This window comes from Erythrolamprus reginae, chromosome 2 (genome assembly GCF_031021105.1).
Source record: "Erythrolamprus reginae isolate rEryReg1 chromosome 2, rEryReg1.hap1, whole genome shotgun sequence".
Taxonomy (NCBI): domain Eukaryota; kingdom Metazoa; phylum Chordata; class Lepidosauria; order Squamata; family Dipsadidae; genus Erythrolamprus; species Erythrolamprus reginae.
In genome coordinates this window covers 145,665,837-145,684,989 of record NC_091951.1, presented here as the reverse complement: position 1 = coordinate 145,684,989, position 19,153 = coordinate 145,665,837, and the positions used below count along the sequence as shown (strand labels likewise).

General features: G+C 38.5%; 1 protein-coding gene across 1 annotated transcript in view; it reads right to left on the bottom strand.

The window, feature by feature from the left end:
• Positions 1-562: 562 nt before the first annotated feature.
• Positions 563-19,153, bottom strand: part of LOC139161090 (myosin-3) — a 48,463-nt gene continuing 29,872 nt past the window's right edge. The window contains exons 22-41 of the mRNA XM_070739784.1: positions 18,649-18,904; positions 16,723-16,965; positions 15,234-15,410; positions 14,262-14,407; positions 14,086-14,176; positions 11,976-12,365; positions 11,733-11,859; positions 11,149-11,267; positions 9,540-9,736; positions 7,704-7,887; positions 7,055-7,220; positions 6,833-6,957; positions 6,287-6,595; positions 5,992-6,195; positions 5,640-5,765; positions 4,942-5,112; positions 4,747-4,851; positions 4,576-4,671; positions 4,320-4,457; positions 563-679 (exon numbers count right to left, since the gene is read on the bottom strand). Of these exons, the coding sequence (XP_070595885.1) occupies positions 656-679; positions 4,320-4,457; positions 4,576-4,671; positions 4,747-4,851; positions 4,942-5,112; positions 5,640-5,765; positions 5,992-6,195; positions 6,287-6,595; positions 6,833-6,957; positions 7,055-7,220; positions 7,704-7,887; positions 9,540-9,736; positions 11,149-11,267; positions 11,733-11,859; positions 11,976-12,365; positions 14,086-14,176; positions 14,262-14,407; positions 15,234-15,410; positions 16,723-16,965; positions 18,649-18,904 (3,394 nt within the window). The 3' untranslated portion in view covers positions 563-655. The remainder of the gene's footprint in view (positions 680-4,319; positions 4,458-4,575; positions 4,672-4,746; positions 4,852-4,941; positions 5,113-5,639; positions 5,766-5,991; positions 6,196-6,286; positions 6,596-6,832; positions 6,958-7,054; positions 7,221-7,703; positions 7,888-9,539; positions 9,737-11,148; positions 11,268-11,732; positions 11,860-11,975; positions 12,366-14,085; positions 14,177-14,261; positions 14,408-15,233; positions 15,411-16,722; positions 16,966-18,648; positions 18,905-19,153) is intronic.

Below are 19,153 nucleotides of genomic sequence, written 5' to 3'. Positions count from 1 at the left end.
CCTCCTTTCCTTCTGGGCTGTTAATCCATTTGTGTAAATTTCTTGCCTTTACTGGGCTTTTCCCCCCACAACAGCCTCAGGCTGAAGTCAGCATTGAGACCGATGTCATTGGTGACAATAGCTCCATCTACAGGTAAACAAATAAACTGCAGTATGAGGAGGAAGAGAGGGAGAGTGGTATTTTGCTGGATTAAAATTAGGCAACCTGTGCATATACCGTTTCCTCAAAAATAAAACATCCCCTGATAATAAGCCCAATCGGGCTTTTGAATGCCTGGCAATAAGGCCTACTGCTTATTTCAGGGTTCAAAAACAGGGTCTTATTTTCCAGGAAACACGGTATATTGAAGGAAGAAAAACAATTACACAAAAGGGAGTCGAGACAACATTATACATGTACAATATGTGAGAATAAATTGTTCCCATGAACATTTAGAGTGTAACTCTTAATACGTTATGCAAAGGCAGTTGTCAACCATTAGTTATTGGAAGCTACACCAAATTCAGAAAGAAAACAAAAGTCACTTAGTTATTAAGTAAAGCACAATTTATTTTCTATTGGTTTGGCTAAAGGTAATATTTCTACAATTTTCAAGAAAGATCAGGAAGACATATGCATTTTGCATACATTCCCATCTTCAGTCCAGCAATGGATTCATTCTTCACTTTCTATTACAACCTGCCAGAAACAAAAAACAAAGTTGGTATGTGTATAGGTATACTTTATATACTTATATAGTGTAAGTATGAAAGAAACATATGCCCACAGCTACAATTTTTCTGTAAACAATAGTAAACATACAAGGTTTTCTCAACGAAAACAAGCAAAATTGTGTGCGTCCAAGTCTTTAAATGGGGGGATGCTGAAATTTCACTCCCTTATCCCAAGAGTGATGTAGGCAACAGTTCAGATAAAGAAACAATATTCAGTGCCCTTTCATCTTAGTAAAAAGAGATATAACAAAACTCATAGCTTTGCTTCAGTAGTGGGTTCTGTTGCTACCGGTTTGTGCATGCATTCACGCTCATACACATCGCTTCTGCGCAGGTGCAGAAGCGCCCTGGGTGGGTGGGTGGGTGGAACCTCCCACCACTGCTGCTACTGGTTTGCAGAACAGGGCCAAACCAAAAGCAACCCATTGCTGGCTTTGCTTCATTAATTAATTAATTAATTTATTTATTTTATTTGTTTTGTCAAGTATATAATGTAGGAATATGAAGAAATAATCATATTAATATACATGCATAAAAGATTAGAAGAACATTAGATGTAATAGTATTCATATACATGATGATAGTAAGACATAAAGAGACATTAGGACAGGGGACGGGAAGCACGTTGATGTACTTATGCATGCCCCTTAAATTTGCCTTCTTGTATGTGAGCTGAAAAAATGGAAGAATTAAAAGCGGTACAGTTTGACCTTGATCTATTTCTGTAAGCCATGATTATTAAAATATCACTATCCCATGCAGAGAGGATACACATTCAATACAGGCAGCCTGGCTTCCATTCTGTCTTCCTGGATTTCACTTGGTTTTCACCCATACATGGGTACAAAGTGAGCGTATGGGCTGAAGTGAGATTTACATCTGTGTATTTTGCCTTGGGGGTGGGGGTGTTACCTTATCTTCACATCCTGCAGACATCATTCAATACAGCCCAAATTTAGAGTTTTACATGCATAACCTTGATTTGGCATTTGCAATTTATGTATTCTGAGAGATAATGTGGAACAACATGTATTTTGAATAGATTGGCATTATCATACTACTTCTCCCCTGAGTATATTTGTGTGAACGGTTGTTATAATTGTGGCTTTACAAGTCTAGCTATCAAGCAAAGAGCTAAAATAAATTAGGGGAACATTTCAAACTGCTTGCCCAGGTAAGCCTTTAATATTCTCATATAGCCAGAATTAGAATGTTTTGTTTGAAAAAAGGTGTAGTGGCAGCATTCACCACAGGAAGCTAAACAATGCCTATACTGAACAAGCTAAGGACTTCAAATAACTTGGAATCATCGTTCAATTTTCTACCCCAAAGGAAGAAGCAAGACAGACCATGACTGCCTGAACCAATGCAATCATACAGATTGCATACCGCAGAGGCAATAATTACCTCCCTGCTGGAGTCAATTTCTTCAGGCTGAGGTATTGAACCTTTTCTTTTATGGAGTACGGCTTTGCATATTATAAAAATCTACTTGCTCTTGAAGCAACTCAAATTCAATCTTTAAAAGCAGTGCTGCATGTCTCCTAGGGTGTATCTAATGTTGTTTTATGCCTGGAGATTGCTTGGATCTGCACTATTGAGGCACAGGGAAATTATTAGCTGAAATTAAATTAAATTCTGCTAACTTTGAGAAAGAGTGACATTTATTCCCCTATTTCTCTAAGGATGATTTGTATGAAAGGCCTTTTTCCTCCAACTGACTATTCTCACTATTTCTTTTCTATATAGGACACTGATTTTCTTGGCTAGATTTAATGGCCTGCCAGGTACAGCTTTGAGGGAAGTACAACAATAACAGTGTATAAAACTGCCCAGGCATCTGCTAAGAATGCTCAAGAGACATTTTTTGACATTTTATACCATCCATTGGTCAATGGAGATTCTCAGTCATCCAGGTCATGGTTGTCCCGAAGGTGCTTTTTCAAGAAGCAACTGGACTTTCTTTGTTTTTCTTTGAAGATGTTTTGCTTCTTATCCCAAGAAGCTTCTTCAGCTTTGACTGGAGGGTGGGGAATGGAAGGATTAATACTCCTTGCAGACAGCTGGTCATTTGCATTCTATTAGAGACTCCTTGAGGCCACTTGGAGGTTTATCTGTGTCCTCAGGGTCCCATGAGTAGTGCAAATGGGTATGGAACCTTCTTGGGACTGCTGAAAGGACTGTGTTGTAGACTGGAGATAGATGATACTGTAGCCCTCCTCCTCTGTTGAGGAAGGGCTACGGTTCAATTTTCCTCTGTTCAATTTTGACATAGATCTCTAAAAGAATGCAAATGCAAATGACCAGCAAGGAGTATAAATCCTTCCATTCTCCACCATCCAGTCAGAACTGAAGAAGCTTCTTGGATGAGAAATGAAACATCTTCAAAGAAAAACCAGAAAGTCCAGTTGCCTCTTGAAAAAGCACCCTTGGGATACCATCCATACTATTTCAACTTAATACTGTTTTGTAAGTTACTTCTCGGGACCAGACCAATGAGGAAAATATCTTATTTATTACCAGATCCATCTACCAAATTTAGCTAGGTGAAGCTAAATTCAGTGAAGTGAAATCAGGATGATCATCACACCCTGACTCTATTACCTGTCCTTTTATTAGAAAATTCAGTGCCTGTAAATTAGACAAAAAAAGGAACTATCTATCTATCTATCTATCTATCTATCTATCTATCTATCTATCTATCTATCTATCTGTTCTGTCTGGGTTTTCCCAGACCTCAACACCAACTGAAAAAACAGTTCAGGTCAGCCATTCCCGGAGGGGTCCCAGACTGAACCACAACACCATCTATCTATCTATTGGAGTGGCCAGGAGTGAAATCCAGCAGGTTCTGACGATTCTGGAGAACTGGTATCAGAAATTTTAAGTAGTTTGGAGAACCAGCAAATACCACTTCTGGCTGGCCCCAGAGTGGGGTGGGAATAGAGATTTTGCAATATCCTTCTCCCAGGAGTGGGATTGGAATGGGGATTTTTCAGTATCCTTCCTCTGCCATGTCTATCAAGCCACACCTACTGAACTGCTAGGGGAAAAAATTGAATTTCACCCCGGGGCTGGCAAACAACAGGGAGCACATAGTGGTCAGCATGGGTTGATATAGTGGACAGGGTGCCTTCCTCTTTGTCCTCTCTCCATCTCTTCCTCTCTTCCTTCCCTTTTCAGCAAGTAGGAAAGTGTCTCTAGTTGGGTGCAGGATTTACAAATGAATTGCAAAATTATTTGAGAAATTGTTTCAGAATATTGAAAATGAAAATCATGTGGCCGCAGCATCAGCCCAGCATTGGACAGTAACAGTAAAAGCAACTACAAATTTTCCAAATTTCATTTCCTCAGTTGTCATGGGTAACTAGATTCTGGACACATTCTATAAATTAACCCATTTGAATTATCTTGCTTCAAAAAGTGATGCACCATTTCACCCTGTTAAATATCAAGAATTTTAGTAGCATATAAATTTCTAGTGAAAACAGCCCTGGATCTTCCTAAGGAGAACTCGGATTCCTCTCATTCCTTGCTGCAATGCCACTTCATCCTTTGTGTAGGAGGAAAAAAATGATTGAGTCCTGAACAAAAGAGATATTTACCTTTGAGGTGGAAATTTCCCTAGATTTTGCTCGGAGCTTATTGACCTGAGACTCAGCAATATCAGCTCTTTCCTCAGCCTCTTCCAGCTCATGTTGTGTTTTTCTGAATTTGGAGAGGTGAACGTTGGCCTGTTCATCCTGTAGCCAGACAAGAATTACACAAACACAAGCATGTACAAAACCATATTAGTCTGATTGAAAAGGCAATGTATGATCTTGGTGTTTTTAAGTGCCAAAAAAGTCTAAAATAACTTACAGCCTCCTCTGCTTGTCTCTTGTAGGATTTCACTTTCAACTGAAGTTTATCCACTAAATCTTGTAGTCTGATCACATTCTTCCTGTCCTCCTCACCCTAAAAATGTGATAAAATCTTAGCGTATTCAAAGGAAAGAATTGCTGTGAACTAACATCTTCCTTTTCCTCTTACCTGGAAAGTCAGTTCTTTGACTCGCCGCTCATATTTACGGATACCTTTGATGGCTTCCGTAGCTCTCTTCTGCTCTCCCTCAAGTTCAGACTCTAGCTCTCGGATCTAGAGTTGAAATTAAACAATTTGAACGTCTAATAGCAGAATCTCTGAAGATAGCTGATGTCTGCCACAGCTCTGAACCCCAATGTTTACCCTGGCCTCCATCTTCTGAATCTGTTTCTTTCCCCCTTTCAGGGCGAGTTGTTCTGCCTCATCCAGACGAAGCTGGAGATCCTTCACTGTCTGATCCAGGTTCTTCTTCATTCTTTCCAGGTGAGCACTTGTGTCTTGTTCTTTCTTCAGCTCCTCTGCCATCATGGCCGCCTTGAAACATAAGCAATAGATTCAGACCAACAAGTAGTCAAACTCAGTGCATGTAAAATAAAAAAGAGGAAGTCATCTTGGGAATTAGGGATGAGCATCCCATAACCAGCTTGATAAATTATTCCTCTTCTCGCTGAATTTAGGGGGATTAGCCTTGACTTTGAATGTTTAGATTTCTGGCTGATATAGAGCTATGTTATGGTTTTCAGTTTTTATTGGTTTATGTAATTGTTAATACTAACTTGTCTATTTGTCTTTTCTGGTTTTACCCAAGCTATGGATTTGGGGACTTATAAATCCATTGGAGTGGCCTATAAATCCTATAAACAACCAACCAAACAAAGTGAGCAACACAATTTGTACTTCCCACTAGATCACTGTACAAGATTACTTACATTAATAATGAATGCCTAAACTAATCTGCAAAAGTCTCATTTTTTTCAACAATAAGCTTTGCAAAGCATGGCTATCTGATATTGGATGTGGTTAAAATGCGATAGGTAGGAAGTATATAATCTAGGGCTTACATCTGTGATGGCCTTCTTTGCCTTGTCTTCTGCATTTCTGGCCTCTTTGATGGCGTCTTCCACTTCACCTTGCAGCTGAGAAATATCAACTTCCAACTTCTTCTTTGTGTTAATGAGACTAGTGTTCTAAAGAAGAGAAAGTAAAAATGGATCTGAATATTTTTGCAAAAGTTCATAGTAATTATTAGAGGTATTCCTTCTAAATTTAAAATCAGTATTCTTGTGAGAAGTTACAATAAACAAAAGAATAGCTATATTCATCACGCTATTATGTTGGCCAATGTTGGACACTCCATGATAGACAGGATTTTGCAAGACAATTCCTATACTGCAATTATGGCACCATCCATACCTGTGTATGCAAAAGCTGCACCCGCTCAGTAGCATCAAGAAGTTCTTGTTCAGCAATCTTCCTTCCTCTCTCTGTCTGTTCCAGAGCTGCCCGGAGTTCCTCAATCTCAGCCTGCATCAGATTAGCTCTGCGTTCAACCATGGCCAACTGCTCTTTCAGATCTTCTTGGCCTCGGAGGGCATCATCCAAATGTAGCTGTGTGTCCTAATTTCAAAGAAGAATATTATTTAACAGGAGTGATCCTTGGGCCAATCATATTTATTATTCATATAAAACATTAATTGATGGAAAGTACTTTGAGCTGTCCTTGAACATTCCTCAGATGTTTCTGTGTCTCAGCTGCAATGCGATTTGCATGGCTCAGTTGAATTTCCATTTCATTCAAATCCCCTTCCATCTTCTTCTTAATCCTTATGGCCTCATTCCTACTCCGGACCTCTGCATCCAAGGCACTTTGCATGGTTTCCACTGTTCTTTGGTGATTCCTCTTCATCTGATCAATTTCTTCCTCTTTCTCTGCAATCTTCCTATCAATCTCAGATTTAACCTGGGTCAACTCAAGCTGAATGCGAAGAATTTTGGCCTCCTCATGTTCAAGAGCTGCCTATTGGGAAAAAATAAATGCATATGAATGTTGGGTTTGAGAAACTTAAATCAATTATGACTCTTTTTAGAGAAACATTTTAAAATGAGTTAGCATCAAAATGGATGTTTTTGTAAACGAATGGGGATAAAACACAGAATTAATTAACTGCTATGAATTAGCATTTTCAGTGCTCACTCAAAAAGACACTTATAAAAGTGTAATTAACAAAAAAAATTAAAAAAATTGACTTCTTACCTCTGCTTCCTCCAAAGCCATCTGCATCTCAGATTTCTCAGTCTCCACCTGTTTCTTGGCTTTCTCAAGTTCATGGATAAACTTGCCATTTTGAGCAATTTGTTCTGTGAGATCAGCAATTTCTTCTACAAAATATTAAAGCATACCAATAGTTGATCAAAAGAATAAAAGAAGAGCAATCTGCCTGTGACAATAGAACAAACATTAAGGTGTGGTACGTACGCTGTAAATTCTTGTTTTCTCTCTTCATTGTCTCCAGTTGATCTAATGTTTCTTCATAGGCATTTTTCATTTTGAAAAGTTCAGTACTCAAGGAGCGAGCTTCCTTTAAGGAACTTTCCAGTTCTGACTGGCTCTCCTCATACTTGGTCTTCCATTCTGCCAAAATCTTAATATCCAATATGTTTGAGTCATTTACTGTAGTGCCTGCTTTTCCCCCCACTTTGCTAAATCAGTCCAATATTTCTGTAGCTTTTCTACAAACTCATCATTTTCTTAACCCCACTGATCTTACAGGGGGCAGGTAAGACTTTTCAACCCTCAACAAATCAAGACATGACTTGTGTTTCCCATAGAACAATCTTAACATACCAGCCATCGGTATCTCAATTAAGCTAAGAAGGTTCAGGTGAAACTAGCACAAATCACTGACAATTAAATAATAACCTAACTTGCTTATGTACAGGTTAGAACACAGAAAGAAGATCTTAGAAGGATACCAACTAAGTTTACATTACTGTATAATATAAATTCTAAATCGAGGTTTACACAATCCACATTCTTTATTTGCATGGCATGCCTCCATCCCTCAAATCTAATCATACCTCTGGTGGCAATAGACTTTTAAAAACTGTAATACTTCAAACTGTACCTTGTCAAAATTTCTTTGTTTTTTGTCTAGAGCAGCTGCTTGTGCGTTTGCTCTTTCAACATCCACCATTAGGTCTTCCACTTCACAGAGCAGTCTCTGCTTTGTTTTCTCCAAGGAAGCACATTTGGAGTTCACAGCTTCAACTTGCTCTTCAGCTTCTTGAAGTCGCTGAGCAAGTTTTTTCCTTAAAGAAGTCAGATTGAAGCAATAATATTCCATCAGGTATTTAGATTCTCTGAGAATCAGCTTTGTCCAGTAGAGTATTACTTAATGCATAACTGTAAGCTTGAAGAATTTTGTGTTTAGCTAAATAGAGGCTAAATAAATCCAGTGCTTCTCAATTATTTTCTGTTACTCTCCCCCAGGAAGAAGTAAATATTTTGCGCCCCCCCCCAACTCTCTGATCTGGGCCCCAATGGAATTTTAATGTTACTAAAGTATTGGCTGGGAAAGGCTACACTATCCATTTACCTGGGAGTAAGTCTCACAGAACTCAGTGGAGTCTGGTTTTGATTAGGGGAATCAATTGAGAGACCCCATACATATTCCCTGAGGTCACACGCGCCACCCCTGGTATCATTCTGTGCCCCGCCAGAGGGGTCCACCCCACTATTTGAGAAGCACTGCAGTAAGCTGTTTCATATCATTTGCATTGTATCATTTGTATCTTATTTTACTTGGAAATAAGCCACAGTTTGTAAACCATCTGTTGTAGATCAGTATAAGTCTGGTGTCAACCAGGCATTGCAGCTTATTTTTTTAATGAGCGAAAGAAACCCTAGCCTAACATAGAACTGAATATAATCCAATGCATTCGTTTTAGGATAATCTGTTTCTAAGACATCCATATAGTTCTCAGAAAAAAACCCCACTCTTTCAAATTCATTAAGAAACAATAACAACAAAAATACAGACTGTGGACAACACACCAGCAACCTTTTTCTTCTTCTTTTTTTTAGAGTTGCTTAAAATATTCTCTTATGCAGTAATACCTCATGATACGAACTTAATTGGTGCAAGGAGGAGGTTCGTAAGACGAAAGGTTCGTAAGACGAAACATTGTTTCCCATAGGAAACAATGTAAAGTCAATTAATCCGTGCAACCAAAAAAACCCCCGCAAAAAAACAGCTTTCGGCGACTGCTGGGAAGCCGCGCGGCTATTTTAAAAGGTGACAGCCGGCCTGGGGGGCTTCCCAGCACCCCCCCGAACCTGGGTTTGGGGTTCGGGGGGTGCTGGCAAGCCCCCCAGGCCAGCTGCGACCTTTTAAAACAGCCGCGCTGCTTCCCAGCTGTCTCCTGAAGCCGAACGCCAAAGCCGAACTTCCACGTTTGGCTTTGGGAGACAGCTGGGAAGCAGCGCGGCTGTTTTAAAAGGTCGCAGCTGGCCTGGGGGGCTTCCCAGCAACCTCCCGAACCGAACCCGGGGTTCAGAAAAATTTTGCCTCTTCTTACGAACTTTGTTCGAGTTACGAACTGGCGTTCGGGAGGCTTCTGGGAAGCCCCGCCGCCCGGCTGTCACCTTTTAAAACAGCCGCGCGGCTTCCCAGCAGTCTCCGAACACCGGTTCGTAACTCGAAAAAAGTTCGTAAGAAGAGGCAAAATTTTTCTGAACCCCGGGTTCGTATCACGAGTTGTTCGTAAGACGAGGGGTTCGTATCTTGAGGTACCACTGTACAAGCATTTATATGGAAGATTATAAATGTCTTTGATTATAGTAAGAACTACCCATTTTTGTTGGAATGTTCACACAAATGGATCCTTTGAGTGCAAAAATGCTGGAAAGCTAGTATGTAAAAACTATACTAGTTTGACGCTTTTTCTCACTCTTCACTTACTTCGCCTCTTCTAGCTCTTCTGTGCGTTGAATGGCATCTGTTTCATACTTGGTTCTCCACTGAGCAACTTCTCCATTGGCTTTGGACAAGGCACGCTGGAGCTCACTCTTGGCTTCTTGTTCTTCTTCATATTGTTCTCGGAGCAAGTCACAGTCATGCCGAGCAGATTGTAAAGCATGTGCCAATGCATTCTTTGCCTAAGAATCAGCAGTACACTATGAAATTTCTGAATTCGGATTATAACATGTACAGTATTCACTCGTAGTCATGCTACAACCACCATGCACAAACATTTGTGCTTATTTTTATATATTCTGTGCAAAGAACTTAGTTTCATATTGTCATGAGAATGAAGAGAATATCCATACTGCTCAAGCTTTTTCCATGAATGTCTAAAAATGTATTCCAAGAATTTGGAATTTCTTCTAGTTTACAAGAAAAATAGCTTTCTTTCTTGAAAATATGGGTTCCCTATGGTGGAAGATATCTATAAGAAATGCAAAGTATTATCATGATGAGCCTGAGTCATCAACTTGAATAATTGGGCAGATTAAATAAAAAAGGTCCTTAATGTTCTCAAGTACTGAATTCATACTTGACAGGTTAATGGGAAGTTCAGAATTGAAATGCATGGCCAGTAAATCCTATGTATATCTAATAAAAAGTAATATCCTCTAATTTCTATGAGATTTTAGGATGATAAGCATGTGAGAAGCCGAGCCTCAGAATTGTAAACATGTCACATGTTTCATTCAATTATGATACATGACAAAATCTCTGCTCACTAAAGGGTCAATCAATTCTGTTAAATTATCATCTAATCAATAACACATCATAATAAAATTGTACATTGGAAGATTACCTCAGGGACCGCCTTCTGCAGCACGAATCCCAGCCACCAGTTAGGTCCCACAGAGTGGGTCTTCTCCGGGTACCGTCAACTAAACAATGCCGCTTGGCGGGACCCAGGGGAAGAGCCTTCCCTGTGGCGGCCCCGGCCCTCTGGAACCAACTCCCCCCAGAGATTAGAATTGCCCCCACCCTCCTGGCCTTTCGTAAGCTACTTAAAACCCACCTCTGCCACCAGGCATCGGGGAATTAAGATTCCTTTCCCCCCTAGGCCTTTACAATTTTATGCATGGTATGTCTGTATGTATGTTTGGTTTTTTATATTAAGGGTTTTTAATTCGCTTTTAGTATTGGATTATTATTGTACAATGTTTATGATTGCTATTAGCCGCCCCGAGTCTTCGGAGAGGGGCGGCATATAAATCCAATAAATAAATAAATAAATAAATAAATGAATAAATAAATAAATAAATGAATGAATAGATAAATAGATAAATAGATAAATAGATGGATAGATAGATAGATAGATAGATAGATAGATAAATGAATGAATGAATGAATAGATAAATAGATAGATGGATGGATGGATGGATAGATAGATAGATAGATAGATAGATAGATAGATAGATAGATAGATAGATAGATAAATAAGATAGCGTGCTTGTTGCCAAACATGACACAAGCATTGAAAATGACGGTGCCATTATGTTTAAAAACCTATAAAAATATTGCCCGCCATTTGCTGTTTATGGATAAATACCTTGGTCTCTTCCTCTAGCTGCCTCTTCAGCTCTTCTATTTGCTGAGTAAATGCTTGCTTGCTTCTGGAAAGCTGTGATATTATGCTCTCTTTCTCCTCAAGTTGTCGTGACAATTCGCCTTTGAACCAAGATTTTTAAATAATTTAATTCTTTAAGCAAGAAGAATATATATTTAATATAACTATTGATCCTGGAAGCAATACCAATTAAAATCTCCTTTGGGTCAACTCCAACTTCTTTTGATTTTACGGAGACATCAATGGGTCTCCATGAAGAGTTTGTAAAAAGTTGTTTGCCACTGGCCTCTTCCAAGACCTTGGAAAGCCTATAGCCACAGATTTTCCTAGTGCTGCATTTCACTTAGGACAATAACATATTTTTTAATGCACCTAGTGCATCTCCATGGATTAGTGGCTCTACAGTTTCAGGCCTTGGTGTAAAAATAAACTAGGTTGAGGTCTATCACTGAATATGTAGATTTCATGCCTCCCCCACCCCTTACTATCAATTAATGAGCAGGAAAAAAGTTTGGAATAGCCTTTTTTTTTTTTGCATGTTGGCCCATTTTCAATGTTCTCCTTACCTGATTCAGCCTGTAGACGAGCTTTTTGCGTGGTTAGATCATTGACTGATCTCTGGTTTTCCTCAGATTTGGCCTTTAATTCACTAAGCTGGTCCTCTAATGTGCGACACATTTTCTCTAGATTTGCCTGTAATACACAGAATTAGGAAGATTTCTTATACATATATGTCTTTATGTTTACATAGCTCTATATAACCAAGAATCTACATTCTGGGATTACTAGTTGATTTTATTTTCAAATACCTTAGACTTGGAAATGGACTCTAGGTTACTGGCCAGGTCATCAATTTCCATTTTAAACTCACTCTTCTCCTTCTCCAACTTTTGCTTGACGCGTTGAAGATTATCGATTTGTTCCCCGAGCTCGGCTGTGCTATCCGCATGCTTTTTGCGAAGAGCTGCCACAGTGGCTTCATGCTGCAAGGAAGATTCCTCCAGATCCCGCCTCATTTTCTGGAATTCTGCTTCCCGCTTTTTATTGAGTTCAATCTGAGCAGAGGTGGCCCCTCCGGCTTCTTCAAGCCTCTCGCTGATTTCCTCCAGTTCGCGGGACAAATCAGCCCTCTGCTTCTCTGCTTTTGCTCGGTTGGCCCTTTCAGACTCAATCTCTTCCTCCAGCTCTTCAATACGAGCCTGAAGAGAAGAAGGTTCTGCCAGTTAAGAGTAGCAACGGTGGGGGTAATTCAGTGCAAATCATCAATAAAGAATATTATTTAATTGTTATCAATATTATCAACTATTATTAATAAGCAAAAAAGTTCTCTAACTAAAAAAACAGCAGAGATAAGTAATGGTGGGGGGAGGCCTACAGAAAATGTACAGTAGTTTGGTAGTACTTTATTAAACAGTTTAACTAAGACTTTTTGAAGATACTACAAGATACTAAAAGCAGTAGCGGGTTGCTACCAATATGGTAAAGGACAGTGCACCGGTAGTTATCGCTGTGTGCACAGCTTCAGTTAGTTTGTGTGCACATCTCAATGTCTTTTTGCAAATTGCCAAAATCTCACACGCTTGTACATGTGCAGAAGCAAAACCACTCTGGGACACATTTGCATGCACGCAAGCTAACTGACACTGGGCATGTGCAGCACATTGGTAGCAGTGATAATAGGAATCCGCCCCTGACTACAAGGTGCTACAAGGATGCCAGCATGGAAAAAGTAAAGCTGACATTATAATGGTGAGAAAAAAGAGTAGCCTTTTTGACATCAGAAGGTGAGAGAAATAATGGAAAGTATGGATAGAACATTTGGATGGGGCATATATATGAAGAAATCTTAATGATAAGGATTGGATTAAAAAAGATGAAAGACTGTGATATATGAGTGAGCAGGGGTGGGCAGCAGGCAAGATGGGTGGAACGCAGTTCCACTGGCAGAAATGAAGCTGTGTGCCCAGTTCCAGCTGACTATCCCCCCTCTCATCCTCCTTCTCGGAAAGCGGCAGGAAGACCAGTACCGGCAGGAGTTGCAGGGGGACCATTTCCTCCCCCCTCTTTTCTCAACAGCTGATCATCATCCATTCGCTTAGCTACCCAGCCTGAGGCAGGGGGCAACCCAGGAAGGACAGCACAGGAATCCCGAAGCAAATTGTCACCCCAGAGAGAAAAACTGGTAAGATTGTAAGTCAAGGACTTAACAGTTCACTTGAACGATGATGATCATTAAAGCCACTCCCACCTGGTCACATGATCGGTAATCCACTCCTACCCAGTCACATGACCATCAAGCCACACCCACAAAATAAGCTACACCCACAGTGTGGCAGTAAAAATTTTGGCTGCCCATTACTGGGAGTAAGCATAATTAAAATTGATTTCATTGCATTAAATTTAGCATTAGGTGCTTATTGAAAAGACATGGGACAAACAAATCTCATTAGTGTTAAGGTGTTCACTCAGTAAAATTTCAATTTTAAAATAAGGAAGACAATTTCTATCATGGTTTGTCACTTAGTCAACCAGATGTATAGAGTCACCTAGTCAATAGATACAGTATATAGATTGGATTTGGCATGTTTATCCCTTATTGAATCCTTCCAAAGGACTGGGATAAGTTGATGTGTTTTGTTTGATATTAAATGTATCATCTCAGGATGTTTAAAATATTCCAAGTAAAACTGACTTTTGCAGTTGACTGATAATGATTCTTATTATTAGTATGGCCAGATGTTTAGACTTGATTTGGCACTTTTATCCATGTCACAATTCTTGCCCAAGGACATTATAATTATTATTATCTCCACCTCTAGAGAAAACTGAAACAGATTAAACCAAATATTCTATGTATTGCGGTTACTAAATCACAATAACCTAGAACAAAAATTTAAATATGATAGAAACAATTCATGCCTGTAATTCCTTGATTTTCTTTTGCAGCTGAATATTCATAGTTTGCTCATCCTCATTTTTGCTTTGTAGTTGACTGTATTCAAAATCTTTTCTGTAAACATACCAAAGAGAGAGGTTAATTAAAATAATCTTATAATTATAGTTTAATGTTTAGCTACAGTATATACATGACATACTTTTTCAGCTTTTCTTCTAATTGCAGTTTATCATTCTCTAGATCCATAATAGATTCTTGAGCTAGTTTCAAGTCCCCTTCTAATTTTCTCTTGGCTCTCTCAAGATCCATGCGGATTTTCTTTTCTTGTTCCAAAGAGCCTTCCAGCTGCAACAGAAGTTTAATATTAGTCTTGGACTCATATGTGGGCAATTTATATGTTTTCCTTGTGATATGTTCTCTGATGTGTACTCCCTATAAGGAATGGACATTTTCAGCAGAGATATGGATGTTTTCATTGTATTCTCTCATCTAATCTATAGCCCTGGACCTTTACTCTATAGTAAAGGTAAAGGTCTCCCTGGCATATATATGCTAGTCATTCCCGACTCTAGGGGTCAGTGCTCATCTCTGTTTCAAAGCTGAAGAGCCAGCATGGTCCAAAGACGTCTCCATGATCATGTGGCTAGCATGCAAAACACTGAAGGCGCATGGACCACTCTTACCTTACCACCTAACATGGTCCTCTACTTGCATTTTTACATGCTTTCAAACTGCTAAGTTGGCAGAAGCTGGGACAGGTAATGGGAGCTCAGTCCATTACACGTTGCTAGGGATTTGAACTGCCGACCTTTCTGATTGACCAGCTCAGCATCTTAGCCACTGAGCCACCGCATCCCTTAACATATTCACTGCATAGTGGGTTGTAAATAACAAGCACTCTTCTTCTCTGTTCTCACCTAATCAATGGAAATATGAGGGAGTCTCCTCAATGTTGTGCAGATGTTTAGATTTCATAGTAATTAAAAGCTTTTAAGATTTTAATATTCTATTCTATACTGAACATGAAACATTCTGAACATGAGTTTATTCCCCAAATTAAAATAAGAATGCATGTCACCACAAGTGCCAAAAGCTCAGCATTTGATTACAGTGACTCGATATTCGATTATATTGGGATAGCCCACAGTGAAACTCAAGAACAATTTCTCACATCATCAACTTGTTGTTCCAGTTTTGCTTTGGCTTTTGTGAGGGTGTTGACTTTGTCTTCCTCAGCCTGTAGATCATCAAGAGCTTGCTGATGAGCTTCTTGGAGGGCTTTCTTCTCTTTGGTTAATTTCACAATGGTTTCATCCAAAACTGCCATTTCTTCTGTTAGATTCTTCACCTATATAAAACAGCAAAACCTAGCTGATAACTTGAAAAACCTGGTAATGATATATATACACAATAAAAAATTCATTTAGAATCACCAGTTTCCCAATGAATCTAATTCCTTACATTCATCAACAATATACAGCCATTAACTACCTTTTCAAACAATATCTATTTATTTACTGGCGTCATATGCTGCTTCAATCAGTGTCAGTTCAGTTGATTTATATTTTTATTTTAAAAAGGTTAAAATGCATTATTATTAACAGCACAATATAATACAAAACACGGGGGAGCCAAGGAGATAAAAATAATAATACTATTTCATAAACTCCAAAATTACAAGAAGGAACAATTCACCAAAATTCTGGAACTAAGATTCACAAAATTCTAGAACTAAGATTCGTTTTTGATGATCATTCTAGAGCAGTACAAGGGCTATCTGAATCTCATCCAAGTAGCTGTTTCAAAACACTTGAAAAGGTGGAAATTGATAAAGAAGTGAGATGAGTTCCTTCTACATAATGTTATTGGACAGGCAAAAAAGTAATTGGGAGAGGAGGGGGCCTGGGATATCCAGGTTTTGAGTCACATAGGGCCTTAAGTTGACAATGGTGTTTTAAATTGACCTAAATGCCATTTTTTCAAGAATTTAAGTCACATAGTCAAATTGTAAAATGCTTATTGGTACTCAAACTGCTGGGATTTTGGGGGGGACTGGTTTGAGCTTCTGCCAGCACCCATGTAGAAGTAATTAAGGCATGAAGGATGGAAAGAAGAGCCTTCTATATGGATATCATCAGCATTCTTTTTAATATATATCCCTGTGTGATGACCTCTTCCAAAGGTTTCATGTAAATGAAAAAAAATTATGGTGTTCCATTCTCTATCTCTCTCAACACTACATGGTGCTTCCCTCTCCCAATGCTCAGAGTTAATGCTGAAGCACTGAACATCACAAAGTTCATACTCCTTACTCCAATCAACTAAATGTCATTCACATAAGCACCACCACTGCAGTCTCAATACTATAGCTAAAATCAAAATTCTTTTGATTTTATCAAATCAAAATTTATCAAATTTATCAAAATCGAAATTTTATCAAATCAAAATCAAAAATTCTCCAAATTTCTATGCATTTTCAACCCATCTTTTTCTGTACAATATTCCCCCAAACAAGTGACTGGAGATTGTTGGTAATTGCTCAATATGGTTAGGTTGATTGATGCAGGAATCTTAGCTTTGTATTCACCACTACACTAACCCAATCTCCTGGAGGTTTTCACCAACAATAATAGGCAGAAATTCAGATTAAATTGTATTACCTTGTTTTCAGTGGCATGCTTTTCTTTTTCAACCTTGGCCAATGTTAGCTCAAGATCATCAATATCTTTCTTCAATTCAGAGCATTCATCCTCTAGTTTCCTTTTCTTGGCAGTCAGTTCTGCATTCAGCTCCTCTTCATCTTCTGCTCGTTCAGTCAGCTCCTTGATCTTAGCCTCCAGTTGGATTTTAGTCTTGATCAATTGGTCACATCTTTCTTCAGCATCTGCCAAACTTTCACTTTCCTTAATAAAGAAAATATAGCATTATTCATTATTGCTCAGAATGTTTTCATTGTCTTAAATATCCTTCCTTTAATCAATAATTATCAACTTTAACTTATTCAGATGTAATGTATGACTCAGCTTAAATAATATTAATTAGAATTATTTTTAGTTTTTAAATCATTAGGCAGGATGAAAAGAGAGCATTAAAAAGGGGAGGAGGCTCAATTTTTAAGGAAAGAAGCCAAATACCATCAGTAAAGCCCAGCAGTCAATCAGACTTAGCCTTTTGCCATTTCTGAAGTAAACTCCAAAGATTTAATATCGGGGAAAAAACCAAGTTTTCATTTTACATTATTTTGGTTCACATAATCACAATCACATAATTTCCCCCCATACTTTCAAGATTCAACGCTGAGGGGTTTTTTCCCACTAACAAACACATAAGAACATGGATAAAATGTGCTGCAGTTACATAAAAAAATAAACAGGAAAATTGGAAAAAATGAAAGCAGGGGAAAGTAAATGGAGACACTTGGATAATAATTCCACTGTGGCTTCTGCAGTAATATGGCATCAAATAAATATTTGGTATCATGGGAAATGAAAATACTTCACTATTTTTACTTGGGTTGTTTCATTGCCCTAGTCAAATGCAAGATAAAATTAATATAGGAATCCTACATATCTACTGCATTGCAATGTTGTAGAGAGAACGCATTCTCCCAAGCAGGTGGTGGAATGGCTTTCTTTTTAACATGTAGCAAGAATGATGTCACTTCTGGTGCTCAAAAGCATCAGCTATGGAGAAAGGAAAGCCATTCAAGAGGAAAGCAAGGAGGGATCAGTCACCCAGAGGAGACATAGGTTTGCTGTTACTGAAATATTAATTTAAGAAGAGCTAATTATAAACTGTATCTCGGAGTACCCCAACATAATTAAATTGATGAAGATGCTCAATTTGAGATTATTTTTAAAAAAAAAAAAATTCAGAAGCTGCTATTGATTTACAATTCAGTGAAAAACTAGTGGGCATATCTCCATGGAATTTTATTAAGCTTTCCTGCATCCTTTGCTTCTGAAAACCTATTTTAATTAAAATAATTAAAGTCCAAAATGGTTTGGGTCCAGAATATAGCCAGGGAGACAACAAAATGTGTGTGTTAGAGAGGGAGAGAGAGAGAGAGAGAGAGAGACAGACAGACAGACAGACAGACAGACAGAGATACAGAGATGGACACAGAGAGAGACAGAGACAGAGAGATACAGAGAAGACACAGAGAGAAAGACAGAGAGAAAGACAGAGAAAGACAGAGCCAGAGACACACACACACACACAGAGAGAAAGAGACAGAGAGGGAGACAGAGAGAGAAAGAAAGAAAGAAAGAGAGAGATACAGAGAGAAAGAGACAGAGAGATCTTCCTCTATCTACGGTTAAAAACAAAAGCTCAATTTTGTATCCTAACCAAGATGGATATAGAAGTGATGGCAATGAGAGACCAGGCTTCCTTAATGTCTTTGTCCATACTGTGAAATATACTGCTTACAAAAATACAATTGTCAACCTTATTCTTGACTTTTTGCCATCTGACAAACACGTTAAAAAAACCACAATTCAAATAGGCCTTTGCCTGTAATTATATGCTTAGAACATCATATTTCATAGAGCCAATCATGGAAAAGATTAGCAAACTAATCTTACAGATTGCACTTGAAGCTGCAGGTCATTTTTCTCTTGCAACAAAGACACCATTTTTTCTTCTAGTTCTTTTCTTTTGGCTTCCGACTTAGCAAGTTCTTCCTTAGTTTTCTGAAACTCTTCTTTCATGGTGGCCATTTCTTTCTCTGCCTCTGCACTCCTTAACAGTGGCTTAATCTTGAAGAACAGCTTCATCCAAGGCCAATGTTTGACATTCATGAATGAGCGAATGTTGTACTGAATCATGAAAATTGCTTCCCTGTAATGAAACCATTCCAAAAGTTACTTACGTAGATTAATAAAAATAGGATTTACTAAGTAAGGCCGTGGAGTTATATTATGAGACCAACATCGATCTCCCCCTCGCATAGTTTGAATCTGCTCGAAGTATATTGCTGAGCTTGGAAGTTTAAATGCTGAAACTGGCAGGTTTTTTTACATGAAGATCTTATCTGAATTACAAAGCTAAAGAGATTTAGCCTGGCTATTACTTGATGGAAGAGTATTA